We start from the raw sequence: 17,262 nt of genomic DNA on the forward strand, positions 1-17,262 counted from the left end.
ATGCAGCATCAGGACAGGTGCAATTAAACACAGAGTCCCATTTCCTGGCAAGCAGATTATTATTTAGGTGTAGTAGAGTTGTATTGTTGAGTATTTTGGTTTTACCTTTAGGAGGTGGGGAGGAGGGAGTTTTGCCAGAGTCAAAGAATAGTATAATGGGAAAGTGGTCTGTGATATCGGATTGCACCACCCCTGTCACGAGCTTTGTATTACGGATGTTAGTAATAATGTTATCGATTATTGTTTTTGAGGCATCTGTGACTCGAGTGAACCTATTGATGGTGGGGAAGAAGGAAAAAGAATGTAACGTGTTGATAAAGTTCAGTTTTGGCCCCCCCCTCCCCTCTGTTGCTAGATATCTCGAGATGTGGCGACCCATCAGCGTTCCTGTTCTGTAACCCTGTACAATTAACTTAGAATTTCATGGCTGCAACACGTGCCAAAGTAGTTGGGAAAGGGCATGTTCACCACTGTGTTACATGGCCTTTCCTTTTAACAACACTCAGTAAACGTTTGGGAACTGAGGAGACACATTTTTGAAGCTTCTCAGGTGGAATTCTTTCCCATTCTTGCTTGATGTACAGCTTAAGTTGTTCAACAGTCCGGGGGTCTCCCTTGTGCTATTTTAGGCTTCATAATGCACCACACATTTTCAATGGTAGACAGGTCTGAACTACAGGCAGGCCAGTCTAGTACCCGCACTCTTTTACTATGATGTAACACGTGGCTTGGCATTGTCTTGCTGAAATAAGCAGGGGCGTCCATGGTAACGTTGCTTGGATGGCAACATATGTTGCTCCAAAACCTGTATGTACCTTTCAGCATTAATGGCGCCTTCACAGGTGTGTAAGTTACCCATGTCTTGGGCACTAATACAGCCCCATACCATCACAGATGCTGGCTTTTCAACTTTGCGCCTAGAACAATCCGGATGGTTCTTTTCCTCTGTGGTCCGGAGGACACGACGTCCACAGTTTCCAAAAACAATTTGAAATGTGGACTCGTCAGACCACAGAATCCTTTTCCACTTTGTATCAGTCCATCTTAGATGAGCTCAGGCCCAGCGAAGCCGACGGTGTTTCTGGGTGTTGTTGATAAACGGTTTTCGCCTTGCATAGGAGAGTTTTAACTTGCACTTACAGATGTAGCGACCAACTGTAGTTACTGACAGTGGGTTTCTGAAGTGTTCCTGAGCCCATGTGGTGATATCCTTTCCACACTGATGTCCATACTTGCCAACCCTCCCGGATTTCTGGGAGACTCCCGAAATTCAGCGCCTCTCCCGAAAACCTCCCGGGACAAATTTTCTCCCGAAAATCTCCCGAAATTCAGGCGGAGCTGGAGGCCACGCCCCCTCCAGCTCCATGCGGACTTGAGTGAGGACAGCCTTTTTTCACGTCCGCTTTCCCACGATATAAACAGCGTGCCTGCCCAATCACGTTATAACTGTAGAATGATGGAGGGCGAGTTCTTGGTTTCTTATGTGGGTTTATTGTTAGGCAGTTTCATTAACGTCCTCCCAGCGCGGTAACAACACACAACAACAGCAGTCACGTTTTCGTCTACCGTAAAGCAGTTTGTCTGCCGTAAACAGCAATGTTGTGACACTCTTAAACAGGACAATACTGCCATCTACTGTACATGCATATGTGAAAATAACATCTAGGGCTTTAAGAGAGTGCAGTGCACAACTGCGCACACAACAAGGAGACGAAGCCGAAGAACGAGGAAGATACAGCCGTGGCGACGCCGACGACGAGTAAGATGAAGAAATACGCTTGTAAGTTCCAAGCCGCAGCTGCGATTGGACCTGGATAGCCTCCGGGAAGAAGTAGTGGACTACCAAGTGCTTGGCAGTGAAGATCTTTCTCAGGAAGCAAGGATTGGCCGGTTTTGGGCCATGCCAGGGAGAGATGGAAGATTCCAGACTCTAGTGCATTTGATGAAAGCACTTTTGTGCGTGCCACACAGCAATGCATCATCAGAGAGGATGTTCAGCATGGTTAGAAAAATAGTGACAGAGAATAGAACAAGGATGGACAATTCAACCCTTGACTCAACAATGAGTAGATGAGTGTTATGTGTGTGTATATGTGTAAATAAATGAACACTGAAATTCAAGTATTTATTTTATTTTATTTTATATACATATACATATATATATATATATATATATATATATATATATATATATATATATATATATATATATATATATGGAATACTTGACTTGGTGAATTCTAGCTGTATACTCCTCCCCTCTTAACCACGCCCCCAACCACACCCCCCGCCACCTCCCGAAATCAGAGGTCTCAGGGTTGGCAAGTATGCTGATGTCGCTTGTTGATGCAGTACAGCTTACGTGCAGTGATTTCTCCAGATTCTCTGAACCCTTTTACGGACCGTAGATGGTGAAATCCCTAAATTCCTTGCAATAGCTGGTTGAGAAAAGTTTTTCTTAAACTGTTCAACAATTTGCTCACGCATTTGTTGACAAAGTGGTGACCCTCGCCCCATGTTTGTGAATGACTGAGCATTTCATGGAATCTACTTTTATACCCAATCATGGCACCCACCTGTTCCCAATTAGCCTGTTCACCTGTGGGATGTTCCAAATAAGTGTTTGATGAGCATTCCTCAACTTTATCAGTATTTATTGCCACCTTTCCCAACTTCTTTGTCACCTGTTGCTGGCATCAAATTCTAAAGTTAATGACTATTTGCAAAAAAAAAAATGTTTATCAGTTCGAACATCAAATCTGTTGTCTTTGTAGCATATTCAACTGAATATGGGTTGAAAATGATTTGCAAATCATTGTGTTCCGTTTATGTTTACATCTAACACAATTTCCCAACTCATATGGAAACGGGGTTTGTATACATATAGATATATTAAACTCAACTTCCTGGGGGCTTGCATGGCTCTCGACGGACGGAGGGAAGCGGGGAACAGGCATTGGCTGACCTGTGCCGTGGTCCCGGAGGATTCCTCCTCGAAATGCTTGGATATGTGTTGTGTGGGCGGGAGCTACGATCGAACCACAGGCAAAGAGGAAACCGGACTGATGAGTCTCGTTTTCGAGCGTTTTTACGCACCATTTCTGACCCACAAATACACGAAGGCATACTGCATGTGTGGGTCATCTACGCGGTTTACCTTGCAGTTAGCATCTACGGCTGTACCACCCTAAAGGAAGGACTGGATCTACGTAACCTAGCTCTGGATGAGTCCTACATGCGTCATTACTACGACGACCAGGGTGAGTATTTCTCAGAGGACAACTACAACGTGATGGTGGCAGTAAAGCAGCCCTTTCCGTACTGGAACCAGGAAGACAGCAGAGCTCTCCTTAAAGGGGAACATTATCACAATTTCAGAAGGGTTAAAACCATTAAAAATCAGTTCCCAGTGGCTTATTTTATTTTTCGAAGTTTTTTTCAAAATTTTACCCATCACGCAATATCCCTAAAAAAAGCTTCAAAGTGCCTGATTTTAACCATCGTTATAAACACCCGTCCATTTTCCTGTGACGTCACATAGTGAAGCCAACACAAACAAACATGGCGGAAAGAACAGCAAGCTATAGCGACATTAGCTCGGATTCAGACTCGGATTTCAGTGGCTTAAGCGATTCAACAGATTACGCATGTATTGAAACGGATGGTTGTAGTGTGGAGGCAGGTAGCGAAAAAGAAACTGAAGAAGAAACTGAAGCTATTGAGCCATATAGGTTTGAACCGGATGCAAACGAAACCGACGAAAACGACACGACAGCCAGCGACACGGGAGAAAGCGAGGACGAATTCGGCGATCGCCTTCTAACCAACGATTGGTATGTGTTTGTTTGGCATTAAAGGAAACTAACAACTATGAACTAGGTTTACAGCATATGAAATACATTTGGCAACAACATGCACTTTGAGAGTGCACACAGCCCAATTTTCATCAATTAATATATTCTGTAGACATACCCTCATGTCAGCAGGCCAGGGAAGCTAGGGTCGATATTCTTCTCTTGATCATCTTCGGTGTGAGCCAAGACATCCAGGGGGTTTAGCTCGCTCGTCTGCGGGAACAAACTGCCGCCATTGCTTGCCGTGCTACCGAGGCCCTTTGTCCCTGAATTGCTCACACACTCCGGCAGATTCAATGGGGGTCTGGCGGCAGATTTCTTTGACTTTATCGTTGGAAATGCATCTGCTTTGAGTGTCGCAGGATATCCACACATTCTTGCCATCTCTGTCGTAACATAGCTTTCGTCGGTAAAGTGTGCGGAACAAACGTCCAATTTCTTGCCACTTTCGCATCTTTGGGCCACTGGTGCAACTTGAATCCGTCCCTGTTCGTGTTGTTACACCCTCCGACAACACACCGACGAGGCATGATGTCTCCAAGGTACGGAAAACAGTCGAAAAAACGGAAAATAACAGAGCTGATTTGACTAGGTGTTTGTAATGTGTTTGAGAAAATGACAGATTGCTTCCCGATGTGACGTCACGAGAGTGAATAATAGAAAGGCGTTTAATTCGCCAAAATTCACCCATTTAGAGTTCGGAAATCGGTTAAAAAAATATATGGTCTTTTTTCTGCAACATCAAGGTATATATTGACGCTTACATAGGTCTGGTGATAATGTTCCCCTTTAAGTGCGTTTCTAATTTTGAAAGCCTGGACTACGTGAACAACACCTTCGGTTGGTTCGGGTCCTTTGTGCGCTACGCAAATGCGAACAACCTTAGCGACGGATCTCAAGACCTATCCAATTCAGTTCGGACTTCAACCGGTCTGCCAACGACAAGGTTGAGGCCTCTCGTTTTTTCCTTCAGCTGCGCAACGAGGCGTCGGCTAAAGACCTGGTGACTGGACTCAGGCGGGTAGCAGACGAGTGTCCAGTTCACCTACTGGTGTATCATCCTGCTTTTGTGTACTTCGACCAATACACGGTTATTTTACCGAGTACTATACAAAGCATCCTGGTGGCGGGGGGTGTGGTTCTACTCGTGTCGTTTCTCTTGATTCCCAGCCCGCGTTCTTGCGTATGTGTGGCGTTGGCCGTCTGCTCAGTCATGTCCCTGTGGAGTGTCAACCTGGACTCCGTTTCCATGATCAACCTGCTCATGTGCATCGGGTTCTCCGTGGATTTCTCCGCACATATTTCCCACGCGTTCATCGCCATCCCCGAGACGGACGCCGATGGGAAAGCCACGGATGCCTTGGCCCGTTTAGGTTGGCCAATCGTGCAAGGAGCTCTGTCGACTATTTTGGGAGTGGTGGCCCTGTCTTTATCCCGTAGCTATCTGTTTAGAACGTTTTTCAAGATAGTCTTTCCAGTCATTACATTCGGGCTACTTCATAGTTTGGTGTTGATTCCGTTCTTTTTGACCGTATTCAAATATCGTATAACAAAATAGAAAAGTCAATGACGTCTTTATTCATCCTTTATTAGATGAGTACCATTTTCTCCTTTTATAATAAGGTTTAAGATGTCTATCAGAATTATTTTTCCATGTGCTTTGTAAACATTTGGAGTTTGAACGTTTTTTTCCAGTGGATCATTTTAAGTACGTTGTTGGATTTCTCGGCTTAATCCATTCCACAATTACGATGTTTAATAACTCATTGAGCCTCTTTTGGTAACAATAACCTCAACCAAAAACGTTCACTGTAATTGCAGATCAGACTTGCACGTCGGTCTGGAGGACTTTTGGACCATTCCTCTTTACTAAAGTGTGTGAAGCTATTTATTGGCAAACAACTGTGTTTACTCTTTTGAAATCAAAATGACAAAAGAAAGTACCCAAATAACCCTAATCAAAAGTTTACATACCCCAGTGACTTTGATCTGATAACATGCACAAAAGTTGACACAAACAGGTTTGAATGGCTAATCAAGGTTCCAATCCTCACCTGTGACCTGTTTGTAATTAATGTGTGTATAAAAGGTCAGTGAGTTTCTGGGCTTCTGACAGACCATTGCATCTTTCATCCAGCGCTGCACAGATGTTTCTGGATTCTGAGTCACGGGGAAGGCAAAAGAATTGTCAAAGGATCTGCGAGAAAAGGTAATTGAACTGCATAAAACAGGAAAGGGGTTTAAAAAGATATCCAAGGAATTGAGAATGCCTATCAGCAGTGTTCAAACGCTGATTAAGAAGTGGAAAATGAGGGATTCAGGTAGACCGGCAAAGATTTCAGCCACAACTGCCAGGAAAATTGTTCGAGATGCAAAGAAAAATCCACAAATAACTTCAGGATTCTCTGGAAAAAAATGTGGTGTGGCTATTTCAAGATGCACAATAAGGAGGCACTTGAAGAAAAATGGGCTGCATGGTCGAGTGGCCAAAAAGTTAAATTTTGGTCTTATCACTCCAAATTACTTTGTTCCAGAAGTTTTGAGGCTTGTCTCTGTGCTGTTTGGCGTAATGTAAGCGGAATACTTTGTGACATTTTGCGCAGAAATGGCTTTCTTCTGGCGACACGACCATGCAGCCCATTTTTCTTCAAGTGCCTCCTCATTGTACATCTTGAAAAGGGTATGTAAATGTATGAGCACGACTGTATGTGTTCATTCTTTATAATATGAATAAAAACATGACTTAAACCTGTAAATTTATTTATTTATTGCATCTACATACAATGTTACTATTTGTATAACAGTTGAAGAGAATGGTGTATATTCAATACCCACATATGCTTTACTGTACAGGTGGTCCTTGGGTTACGTTCTGAAGAATAAGATGCAATTTGAGTTAACTGAAGTTGTAACTTCGACCTAAATTATCAGCAAAGATCCTCACACTACACACAGAAACCATGGAAATACAGTAATGTAAATAATAAATACAGTTATTTAAAAAACATCCTTGATGTTTGCGACAGTTGAACAGCTTACACCAAGCATGCTTAAAGAAGAAATGCACTTTTTCGTTTTATTTTGTACAATCATTAAAAATCCTAATGTGAGACAAGTACACGTTTGTTTTTTAATGCACTCTAACAGGATTACAGGTGTGAATTTTTTGGGCACCTAAATTCAGATTCTTGTTGACATGATCTGTGGTCTAGATCATGTTTTGTTTAGTTATGTTCTGTTAGTTTTGGACTCCAATAGTTCCTGTTTTTGTGCACCCTTGCTTGTTTTAGTTTCCATGACGACTCATTAGTTTCACCTGCCTCATGTGTTTGACTCACGCACCTGCTCTAATCAGAGACTATTATTTAAGCCTATGTTGCCAGTTAGTCGTCCTGGCAACATTGCTCTGTCCATGCCATAGTTCTTGATGATCTTTTCATGCTCTGTTTTGACTTTTCTTGCCATAGTCACGCTGTTCGATTCATGCCGTGTCCAGTAAGTCTTTTTGTTTCATGTCCATAGTTCTTATTTGTTTCAAGCCACAGTTTAGTTTTTTCATGTTTTTAGTTTCATGGTTCATGTCCATAGTTTATGCTAAGTCTTAGCTTTTGTTTCCTGCGTTAAGCTTGCCGTCGCCTTGTGCGCATTTTTGTTTTGTACTTCGTTGAGTTTTTGAGTAGAGATTAAAATATGTTCCTACCTTCAAGCCTTGTCCAGTCTAGTCCGGTTGCATCCCGGGAGAACAAATATCGCAGCAAGCTGCGGAAAACTCCTCGTCCTGACACTTATAATGTATAATTATAATGGAACTTTTTCAAAACAGGTTAGAAAAACTCCTTCTGGTTGCAAGGATATGGCCTAAAAATGTAATTTAAAAAAAAATCTATTGTTATAAAAAATACACATTTTTCTTTAAATCATGAATCGATTTAGAATCAGGATGAATAAGAATCGCTATTCCGATGTAAATCAAAAATGTTTGTGCACCCCTAATGATTATCGAAAATATATATCTCATGCTGCATGTCATGAGTTTACATCACATATTAGTTTCAGATTTGAAGTTAAATTGCTGACATTAATTAACATTTGCACAATATTCTAATTTTTTTAGTTTCACCTTTATATGTAATGTAACAGGCACATTAATAATATGTTATATTTACATAGTTTGGTCATTTTAAACATACGGCGGCGTATTCATTTGGTAAAGAGGTTATACTTGTTTAAGCGCTTTTCTACCTTCAAGGTACTCAAAGCGCTTTGACACTATTTCCACATTCACCCATTCACACACACACTCACACACTGATGGCGGGAGCTACCATGCAAGGCGCTAACCACGACCCATCAGGAGCAAGGGTGAAGTGTCTTGCTCAAGGCCACGACGGACGTGACTGGGTTGGGGATCGAACCAGGAACCCTCAGGTTGGTGGCACGGCCACTCTCCCAATGGCGCCACGCCGTCCCCAGACGCATAACAAATGTCACTATTTCCATTACTAATCATGGCAGACTTCATGGCAGCAAACGACTACGGTGGGACGAATGACGATACAGAACTTGATATTTTTGAGGCTGAATATAAGGAGGATGAGCTACAAGTTTTAGAAGCAGAGTCATAAGCAGATCCAGCAAGTAGCAGTATTGCTAAGTAGCTCAACAAGAAATACAAACTACAAACATAATAAAACAATCACTTACACTGCTTTCACTGGTATGCAGACTGATGGGATGTTTATAGCTTCACGTTTAGATGAAAAATCAATCATAACCGGATTAGGAATAATATATATTTTTAAAACGTGGCTGCAAACAAGCGTTTTTTGTGTGTCTTGAGTGTCGAAGTTTACCAACTGTCTGGTTGTATGTCCACAACCGTCTACTGTACAAGTAAGATGCATTATCTATAATCTAGAATTAACTTTCACCAACTCAGAGGCGATTCAGCAGCTCACCGGCTCAGTATGTCAATAGCTGCATGAGCTGGTTAGCTTTCTGTGATTAAAAGTAATTACGGTACTTAGCGCCAATACTTGGTTAATATTCAGGACCTGACATAAAAATGGAGTATTGTTAGCAATTTTTAGAGGGCTTTAAGGGCGTTAGCTTCATTGTTATCCACCTTGTACTTGCCGTATATTACAAATTAGAATACCTAAAAAAAAAAAAAAGCCATGTGTTTCTTTCTTGTTTAGTGATTGTGACAAATAGGCAATATTAAAAAAAAAATGCAATTCCTCTTTAAGTTCCCATTGAGCATTTTAGAATGTCTAATTTTACTTTTCTTTGACACGCTGCCACCAGACGATTGCCTCATGCTTAGGAGACATAATGAAAGTTTAAATTAAAAACTCGACTCTGTATAAGGAGAGTGCGTTCATCACCACAAAACAACAAGGAGCGCCTGTTCATCTATTTATTTAAAATTCTCTCATTACATCCCAGTCTGGGTGAAAATGCAGAGTACAAACAAACCTAAAATGGGAATATTAACAAAAAAAAAAAAGCTTAATTTAATAAAATGTGTCTGCTATCAACAATACCTTCCTTTCATACTACCGGTACAATACATTTGGAGCGACTGCTAATAAGGTTCCTATGCACTTTGAGTTAAAAAAACGTTGGTATTTGCCGGTTACCACTGATGATTGGCAAGTACTTAACACAAACATATCAACTCAGCGGTAGTTTTTTTTTGTCACACCAGGACATACAGTACAGGCCAAAAGTTTGGACACACCTCATTCACAACAGAACTGATGGTCCCAACCCCATTGATAAAGCAAGGAGCTCCACTAATCAACCCTGATAAGGCACACCTGTGAAGTGAAAACCAGTTCAGGTGACTACCTCTTGAAGCTCATCCAGAGAATGCCAAGAGTGTGCAAAGCAGTAATCAGAGCAAAGGGTGGCTATTTTGAAGAAACTAGAATATAACACACGTTTTCAGTTCGTAAGTACATAACTCCACGTGTTCATTCATAGTTTTGATGCCTTCAGTGACAATCTACAATGTAAATAGTCATGAAAATAAAGAAAACCCATTGAATGAGAAGGTGTGTCCAAACTTTTGATCCATACTGTAATTTTGATGATTATAGTTCACAGCTTAATTAACCTTGAATTGAAAATCTCAGAAAATTTGGGGTTTTCAATAACTAAAGGACAGGATTGCAGGTGTGATTTTTTGGGCACCTAAATTCAAATTCTTGTAATATATTGTTTGGTATAATTATAATGAAAGTTTTTCTAATATGATGTATGCTCATAACATGCAACTCAAGATATTTCCAGCCTTATGTACAGTCCAAACGTTTGGACACACCTACTCGTTTCAATGAGTTTTCTTTATTTTCATGACTATTTACATTGTAGATTGTCACTGAAGGCATCACAACTACGACACCTGTGAAGTGAAAACCCTCTTGAAGCTCATCCAGAGAATGCAAAGAGTGTGCAAAGCAGTAATCAGAGCAGTGTGGCTATTTTGAAGAAACTAGAATACAACACATGTTTTCAGTTCGTAAGTACATAACTCCACATGTGTTCATTCATAGTTTTGATGACTTCAGTGACAATCTACTATGTAAATAGTCATGAAAATAAAGAAAACGCATTGAATGAGAAGGTGTGTCCAAACTTTAGGTCTATACTGTAATTTTGATGATTATGGTTCACAGCTTATCCAACTTCGAATTAAAAATCTCAGAAAATTTGGGGTTTTCAATAACGAAAGGACAGGATTACAGGTGTGATTTTTTTGGGCATTCTTGTAATGTATTGTTGGTATAACTATAATGAAACAATTTCCTAATATGATGTATGCTCATAACATTCCAGCCTCATTTTGATATACAGTACAGTCCAAACGTTTGGACACACCTTCTCATTTCAATGAGTTTTCTTTATTTTCATTGTAGATTGTCACTGAAGGCATCAACACTATGACACCTGTGAAGTGAAAACCCTTTCAGGTGACTACCTCTTGAAGCCCATGGAGAGAATGCCAAGAGTGTGCAAAGCAGTAATCAGAGCAAAGGGTGGCTATTTTGAAGAAACGAGAATATAAAACATGTTTTCAGTTATTTCACCTTTTTTTTTGTTAAATACATAACTCCACATGTGTTCATTCATAGTTTTGATGCCTTCAGTGACAATCTACAATGTAAATAGTCATGAAAATAAAGAAAATGCATTGAATGAGAAGGTGTGTCCAAACTTTAGGTCTATACTGTAATTTTAATGATTATAGTTCACAGCTTATCCAACCTCGAATTGAAAATCTCAGAAAATTTGGGGTTTTCAATAACTAAAAGGACAGGATTACAGGTGTGATTTTTTGGGGGGCATTCTTGTAATGTATTGTTGGTATAACTATAATGAAACAATTTCCTAATATGATGTATGCTCATAACATTCCAGCCTCATTTTGATATACAGTACAGTCCAAACGTTTGGACACACCTTCTCATTTCAATGAGTTTTCTTTATTTTCATTGTAGATTGTCACTGAAGGCATCAACACTATGACACCTGTGAAGTGAAAACCCTTTCAGGTGACTACCTCTTGAAGCTCATGGAGAGAATGCCAAGAGTGTGCAAAGTAGTAATCAGAGCAAAGGGTGGCTATTTTGAAGAAACGAGAATATAAAACATGTTTTCAGTTATTTCACCTTTTTTTGTTTAAGTACATAACTCATGTGTTCATTCATAGTTTTGATGCCGTCAGTGACAATCTACAATGTAAATAGTCATGAAAATAAAGAAAACGCATTGAATGAGAAGGTGTGTCCAAACTTTTGGTCTATAATGTAATTTTGATGATTATAGTTCAAAGCTTATCCAACCTTGAATTGAAAATCTCAGAAAATTTGGGGTTTTCAATAACGAAAGGACAGGATTACAGGTGTGATTTTTTGGGGGCATTCTTGTAATGTATTGCTTGGTATAACTATAATGAAACGTTTTCCTAATATGATGTATGCTCATAACATTCCAGCCTCATTTTGATATACAGGACACACCTTCTCATTTCAATGAGTTTTCTTTGTTTTCATTGTAGATTGTCACTGAAGGCATCAACACTATGACACCTGTGAAGTGAAAACCCTTTCAGGTGACTACCTCTTGAAGCTCATGGAGAGAATGCCAAGAGTGTGCAAAGCAGTAATCAGAGCAAAGGGTGGCTATTTTGAAGAAACTAGAATATAAAACATGTTTTCAGTTATTTCATAACTCCACATGTGTTCATTCATAGTTTTGATGCCTTCAGTGACAATCTACAATGTAAATAGTCATGAAAATAAAGAACACGCATTGAATGAGAAGGTGTGTCCAAACTTTTGGCTTGTACTGTACGGCACAACAGTTCCCATTATTAAATTACATTTTAAAAGTGGTGCATCTTGAAAATGACAATGTACGGGGGAAAGAAATATGCAGTACATTCCCCAAAAGGCCACATTAGCGGGAAAAACCAGCAATAGCATTCAAGTGAGAGTTGCTAAAAGGTCGTTTATAATTTGGATCAGATAATATTACTGCGTGCAGCTGAACCCAAATCACCCAATCATTTACAAGATAATCGTATCAGCAGGTATATGGTGCATATTTACATTCACATACTAGTCCCTCTCAGCTACCCTGAGCTACATGTCACAAGATTTAGGTATTTGTGTCAACATTGTGACTCTGTATCTTGAAGGAGGTATAAGAACATCCTCATAAAGCACAAGTTTGACCTGTCAGTAAACAAGCAACAAGGACAAACCTGCTCCAAGTGGGGATAAAGTCGAATTGATAACCTCACTGAAATGTTCCAATGCTCCGATTTTGAGGTTTTTCTACCAGCCCTGAGTGCCGTAGAAAATAAAATAAAAAAAACTATTACGCTTTACTGTTTGTTGTCCTGTCTTGGTTCATCTGGTCTCCAGAGTCTTTCCCTCCAAGACCAGCTGGATCTCTTTGGCATCCAGCGTCTCGTAGGAGAGCAGCGCGTCAGCGAGGTTCTTGTGCTCTTTGGCGTGAGACTTCAGGAGGGCCTTGGCTCGCTCGTAGGACTCCTGATGCAAAGAAGACAATTGTCATTTAGAAAAAAAAGGAGCAGGACATCTTAAACGGCGGTTTCAAAGCACAGACCCTCAGCAACATCCTGATTTCGTTCTCCACAGCCGCCTGAGTTTCTGGACTCTGCTCAGTCATGTCAGTGTAGGTCATCACACCCAGCTGTGGTCAAAGGCAGAGAAAATGAAATGACAACCACAGATGATGTCTTCACTTTGACGAGCTCACCTTTTCGCACATTCCAAATCTGGTCGCCATCATCTTAGCGATCTTGGTGGCGCTATCAAAATCACTGGATGCTCCTGCAGAACAACACATTGCACGCACACCACCCATTAGATCACATTTTATTTGGCCCTTGAAAGCCTGGAAATAATATGTATCAATAAAGTACTGTAACTTTTCTTACTAATTGTACTATTTCTTTCTAGTTTGTGAGAAGAAGAAAAAAAGTACTCCATGTAATCGCAAATTATGTTAACTTAAATATTGTCTAGTGTGGAGAATGCATATATTCTTAAGAGTTCTTTCTTTATTCATAGTCATGTTTAAAGCAGCTAATATTTTCCCCATGTGCACTCTTTATGCTTGCATCTTATGTCCGCAAGTAAACTCTGTGCCTTACCTTGAAGGCTTTGGAATGTGGGAGTATGACATACTACCTTTTTACCTTATCAGTATTAAAACAAAGAGGCTGTATTCTTTCTGGACAGGGTGGGGGCTGTTTTTGTATTCAATAAGTTGTCTCTTTCAGACCGTTTCTAGATGCCGCTATTAACGGACTGTAGGACTGGTCTCCTAAAGCTTTAGTAAAACTTGATAATATTCCTATTCTGTCTTGATGGTCCTTCTTACTCAACATATATGTCACCTGAAAGAACTTGGAATTGACCAGTGACTTGTATTCCCTGAGAGGAACACTGGTCAGACGCAAAAATATATTATCAAAGATTCAAACTATTTTTTAAATATAAATGATTTGAAAGCAAGTTATCCATCAAGTCGTGCAATGTAAAAAGTAGCAATAGTATGGTAAAGTTGTGAAATTTACTGTGGTTTTTACAGCATTTTTCATCTAAATGAAAAAAACTATTTTTTTTTTTACTGTAATAAACTGTGGTGCCATCTTGGCATTTACAGTAATACACCGAAAAATCTCGGGGCAGCACGGTGGAGGAGTGCTTAGTGCGTCTGCCTCAAAATACGAAGGTCCTGGGTTTGATCCTGCGCTCGGGATCTTTCTGTGTGGAGTTTGCATGTTCTCCCCGTGACTGCGTGGGTTCCCTCCGGGTACTCCGGCTTCCTCCCACCTCCAAAGACATGCACCTGGGGATAGGTTGATTGGCAACACTAAATTGGCCCTAGTGTGTGAATGTGAGTGTGAATGTTGTCTGTCTATTTGTGTTGGCGCTGTGATGAGGTGGCGACTTGTCCATGGTGTACCCCGCCTTCCGCCCGATTGCAACTGAGATAAGCTCCAGCATCCCCCGCGAACCCGAACGGGACAAGCGGTAGAAAATGGATGGATGGACACCAAAAAAATCTACAGTTGTTGATTTGCGGAGAAAAACAAAAAACAAAAAATTGGCAGTTCAGGTGCCAGAATTTTACTGTAAAATTGCAGTTTTTTTATTTACAGTAAAAAAGAAAACATTTTACAGTAAGATTCTGTCAACAGAGCTGCCTTTTTTCAACCATAAAAACAGCAGTACTGTTTTCCATTTACAGTAATATGCACTAAATTTTGAGGTGGAATTATTGCAACTTACCATATTTTTTTACATTTTAGTTGAAAAAAAATCTACTAATAAAATACATAAAAAAATTCTCTAATAGTTTTCATTGTATTTTTTTTTAATTTTTTTAATTATTAAATCAACATAAAAAACACAAGATACACTTACAGTTCAAACCTTGGCCGAGTCATACCAAAGACTATAAAAATGGGACCCATTACCTTCCTGCTTGGCACTCGGCATCAAGGGTTGGAATTGGGGGTTAAATCACCAAAAATGATTCCCACTACATTATGAGGTGAAATTATTGCAACTTACCATATTTTTTTGCATTTTAGTTGAAAAAAAATCTACAAATAAAATATATTAAAAAAATATGTAGTAATAGTTTTCACTGTACCTTTTAATTTTTTTAAATGATTAAATCAACATAAAAAACACAAGATACACTTTCAGTTAAAACCCGGCCGAGTCATACCAAAGACTATAAAAATGGGACCCATTACCTCCCTGTTTGGCACTCAGCATCAAGGGTTGGAATTGGGGGTTAAATCACCAAAAATGATTCCTGGGCGCGGCCACCGCTGCTGCTCACTGCTCCCCTCACCTCCCAGGGGGTGATCAAGGGTGATGGGTCAAATGCAGAGAATATTTTCGCCACACCTAGTGTGTGTGTGTGTGACGATCATTGGTACTTCAACTTTAATTAGTGCACCAACCCAAAAACCCTCCCTCCCCCATTTACACTTATTCTCACTCATTCACACAAAATGGTTGTTTCCTTCTGTTATTAATATTCTGGTTCCTACAAAATATATCAATACAGTCTGCAAGGGATACAGTCCGTGAAGCACTTATGATTAGGTGTGCTGCTGGTCCACTAATAATAGTATTCACTGTTAGAAACGGCCCTCTGGGGCCTAACATAACTGCGATGTGACACTCAAGTGAAAACGACTGCATTAGATAAAACGTCAGGGTTTGTCATTCCTGCATTTCGTGTGACGTAGTCATTTTCTAACCTGTTGTGATGTACTCGTGGCCAAATATGATCTCCTCTGCCACGCGCCCGCCCATGCTGACGTCCATCTGAGCGAGTAACTGAGCACGCGTCTCGCTCCAGCGATCATCATCTGGCAGCATGGACACCTGGTGAGATGATGGAGAGGCAGTGTTGAACCTCTTTTTGCAAACTTTTTCATTTTACGAGCCATTAGATGGAGCCAAATATGCCCTCCTTGGGCGATCCCCAAACACTTCCTCCATTCATTTAGTCAGTGTGCAGCAGGGCGAAGCCACTAATGGTGCAGCACAGTATACTACTCGTCACTTCTTAGCAGTGGTGGGTCGTCAAGGCCAGCAAGGCCTTCTAACAGTCTTTTTCAACCTTTTTTGAGCCAAGGCACATTTTTTGCATTGAAAAAATCCGGAGGCACACCACCAGCAGGAATTGTTAAAAAACAAAACTCAGTTAACAGTATAAAGTCGTTGTCGCAATTGTTGGATATGAATTCAAACCATAACCAAGCATGCATCACTATAGCACTTGTCTCAAAGTAGGTGTACTGTCATGCCCTGTCACATCCCGCCGTGACTTATTTTGAGTTTTTCTGTGTTTTCCTGTGTGTAGTGTTTTAGTTCTTGTCTTGCGCTCCTATTTTGGTGTTGATTGTCATGTCATGTACGGATGTACTTTGTGGACGCCGTCTGCTCCACACGCTGTAAGTCTTTGCTGTCGTCCAGAATTCTGTTTTTGTTTACTTTGTAGCCAGTTTAGTTTTAGTTTCATTCTGCATAGCCTTCCCTAAGCTTCAATGCCTTTTCTTAGGGGCACTCACCTTTTGTTTATTTTTAGTTTAAGCATCAGACACCTTTTTAACCTGCACTCTGCTTCCCGCTGTTTCCGACATCTACAAAGCAATTAGCTACCGGCTGCCACCTACTGATATGGAAGGGTATTATACGGTTACTCCGCCGAGCTCTAGGCAGCACCGACACTAAACAACAACACATCATTTGCAGACAATGATTACTGGTTTGCAAAAAATATTTGTAACCCAAATACCGTATTTTTCAGACTATAAGTCGGGGTGCGACTTATACTCAGGGGCGACTTATGTGTGAAATTATTAACACATTACCGTAAAATATCAAATAATTTATTTTTTAGCTCATTCACGTAAGAGACTAGACGTATAAGATTTCATGGGATTTAGCGATTAGGAATGACAGATTGTTTGGTAAACGTATAGCATGTTTTATATGTTATAGTTATTTGAATGACTCTTACCATAATATGTTACGTTAACATACCAGGCACGTTCTCAGTTGGTTATTTATGCCTCATATAACGTACACTTATTCAGCCTGTTGTTCAATATTCTTTATTTATTTTAAATTGCCTTTCAAATGTCTATTCTTGGTGTTGGGTTTTATCAAATAAATTTCCCCGAAAAATGCGACTTATAGTCCAGTGCGATTTATATATGTTCTTTTCCTTCTTTATTATGCATTTTCGGCCGGTGCGACTTATACTCCGAAAAATACGGTAGGTGAAATTAGATCATCTCCCACGGCACAACAGACTGTGTCTCACGGCACACTAG

At 40.3% G+C, this 17,262-nt stretch overlaps 2 protein-coding genes across 2 annotated transcripts in view; one reads left to right on the top strand and one right to left on the bottom strand.

Annotated features, from left to right (window-relative positions):
- Positions 1 to 5,508, top strand: LOC133575091 (patched domain-containing protein 3-like). Its single transcript, XM_061927558.1, is given in 5 exon segments — positions 1 to 17; positions 2,888 to 3,131; positions 3,134 to 3,301; positions 4,649 to 4,757; positions 4,760 to 5,508. Coding segments are annotated over 5 exon segments (1,191 nt in total). The 3' UTR covers positions 5,413 to 5,508.
- Positions 5,509 to 6,606: 1,098 nt separating this feature from the next.
- Positions 6,607 to 17,262, bottom strand: part of yme1l1b (YME1-like 1b) — a 42,498-nt gene continuing 31,842 nt past the window's right edge. Inside the window, exons 15-18 of the mRNA XM_061934950.1 lie at positions 15,679 to 15,805; positions 13,149 to 13,222; positions 12,996 to 13,082; positions 6,607 to 12,919 (exon numbers count right to left, since the gene is read on the bottom strand). Of these exons, the coding sequence (XP_061790934.1) occupies positions 12,776 to 12,919; positions 12,996 to 13,082; positions 13,149 to 13,222; positions 15,679 to 15,805 (432 nt within the window). The 3' untranslated portion in view covers positions 6,607 to 12,775. The remainder of the gene's footprint in view (positions 12,920 to 12,995; positions 13,083 to 13,148; positions 13,223 to 15,678; positions 15,806 to 17,262) is intronic.

This window comes from Nerophis lumbriciformis, linkage group LG03 (genome assembly GCF_033978685.3).
Source record: "Nerophis lumbriciformis linkage group LG03, RoL_Nlum_v2.1, whole genome shotgun sequence".
NCBI lineage: Eukaryota > Metazoa > Chordata > Actinopteri > Syngnathiformes > Syngnathidae > Nerophis > Nerophis lumbriciformis.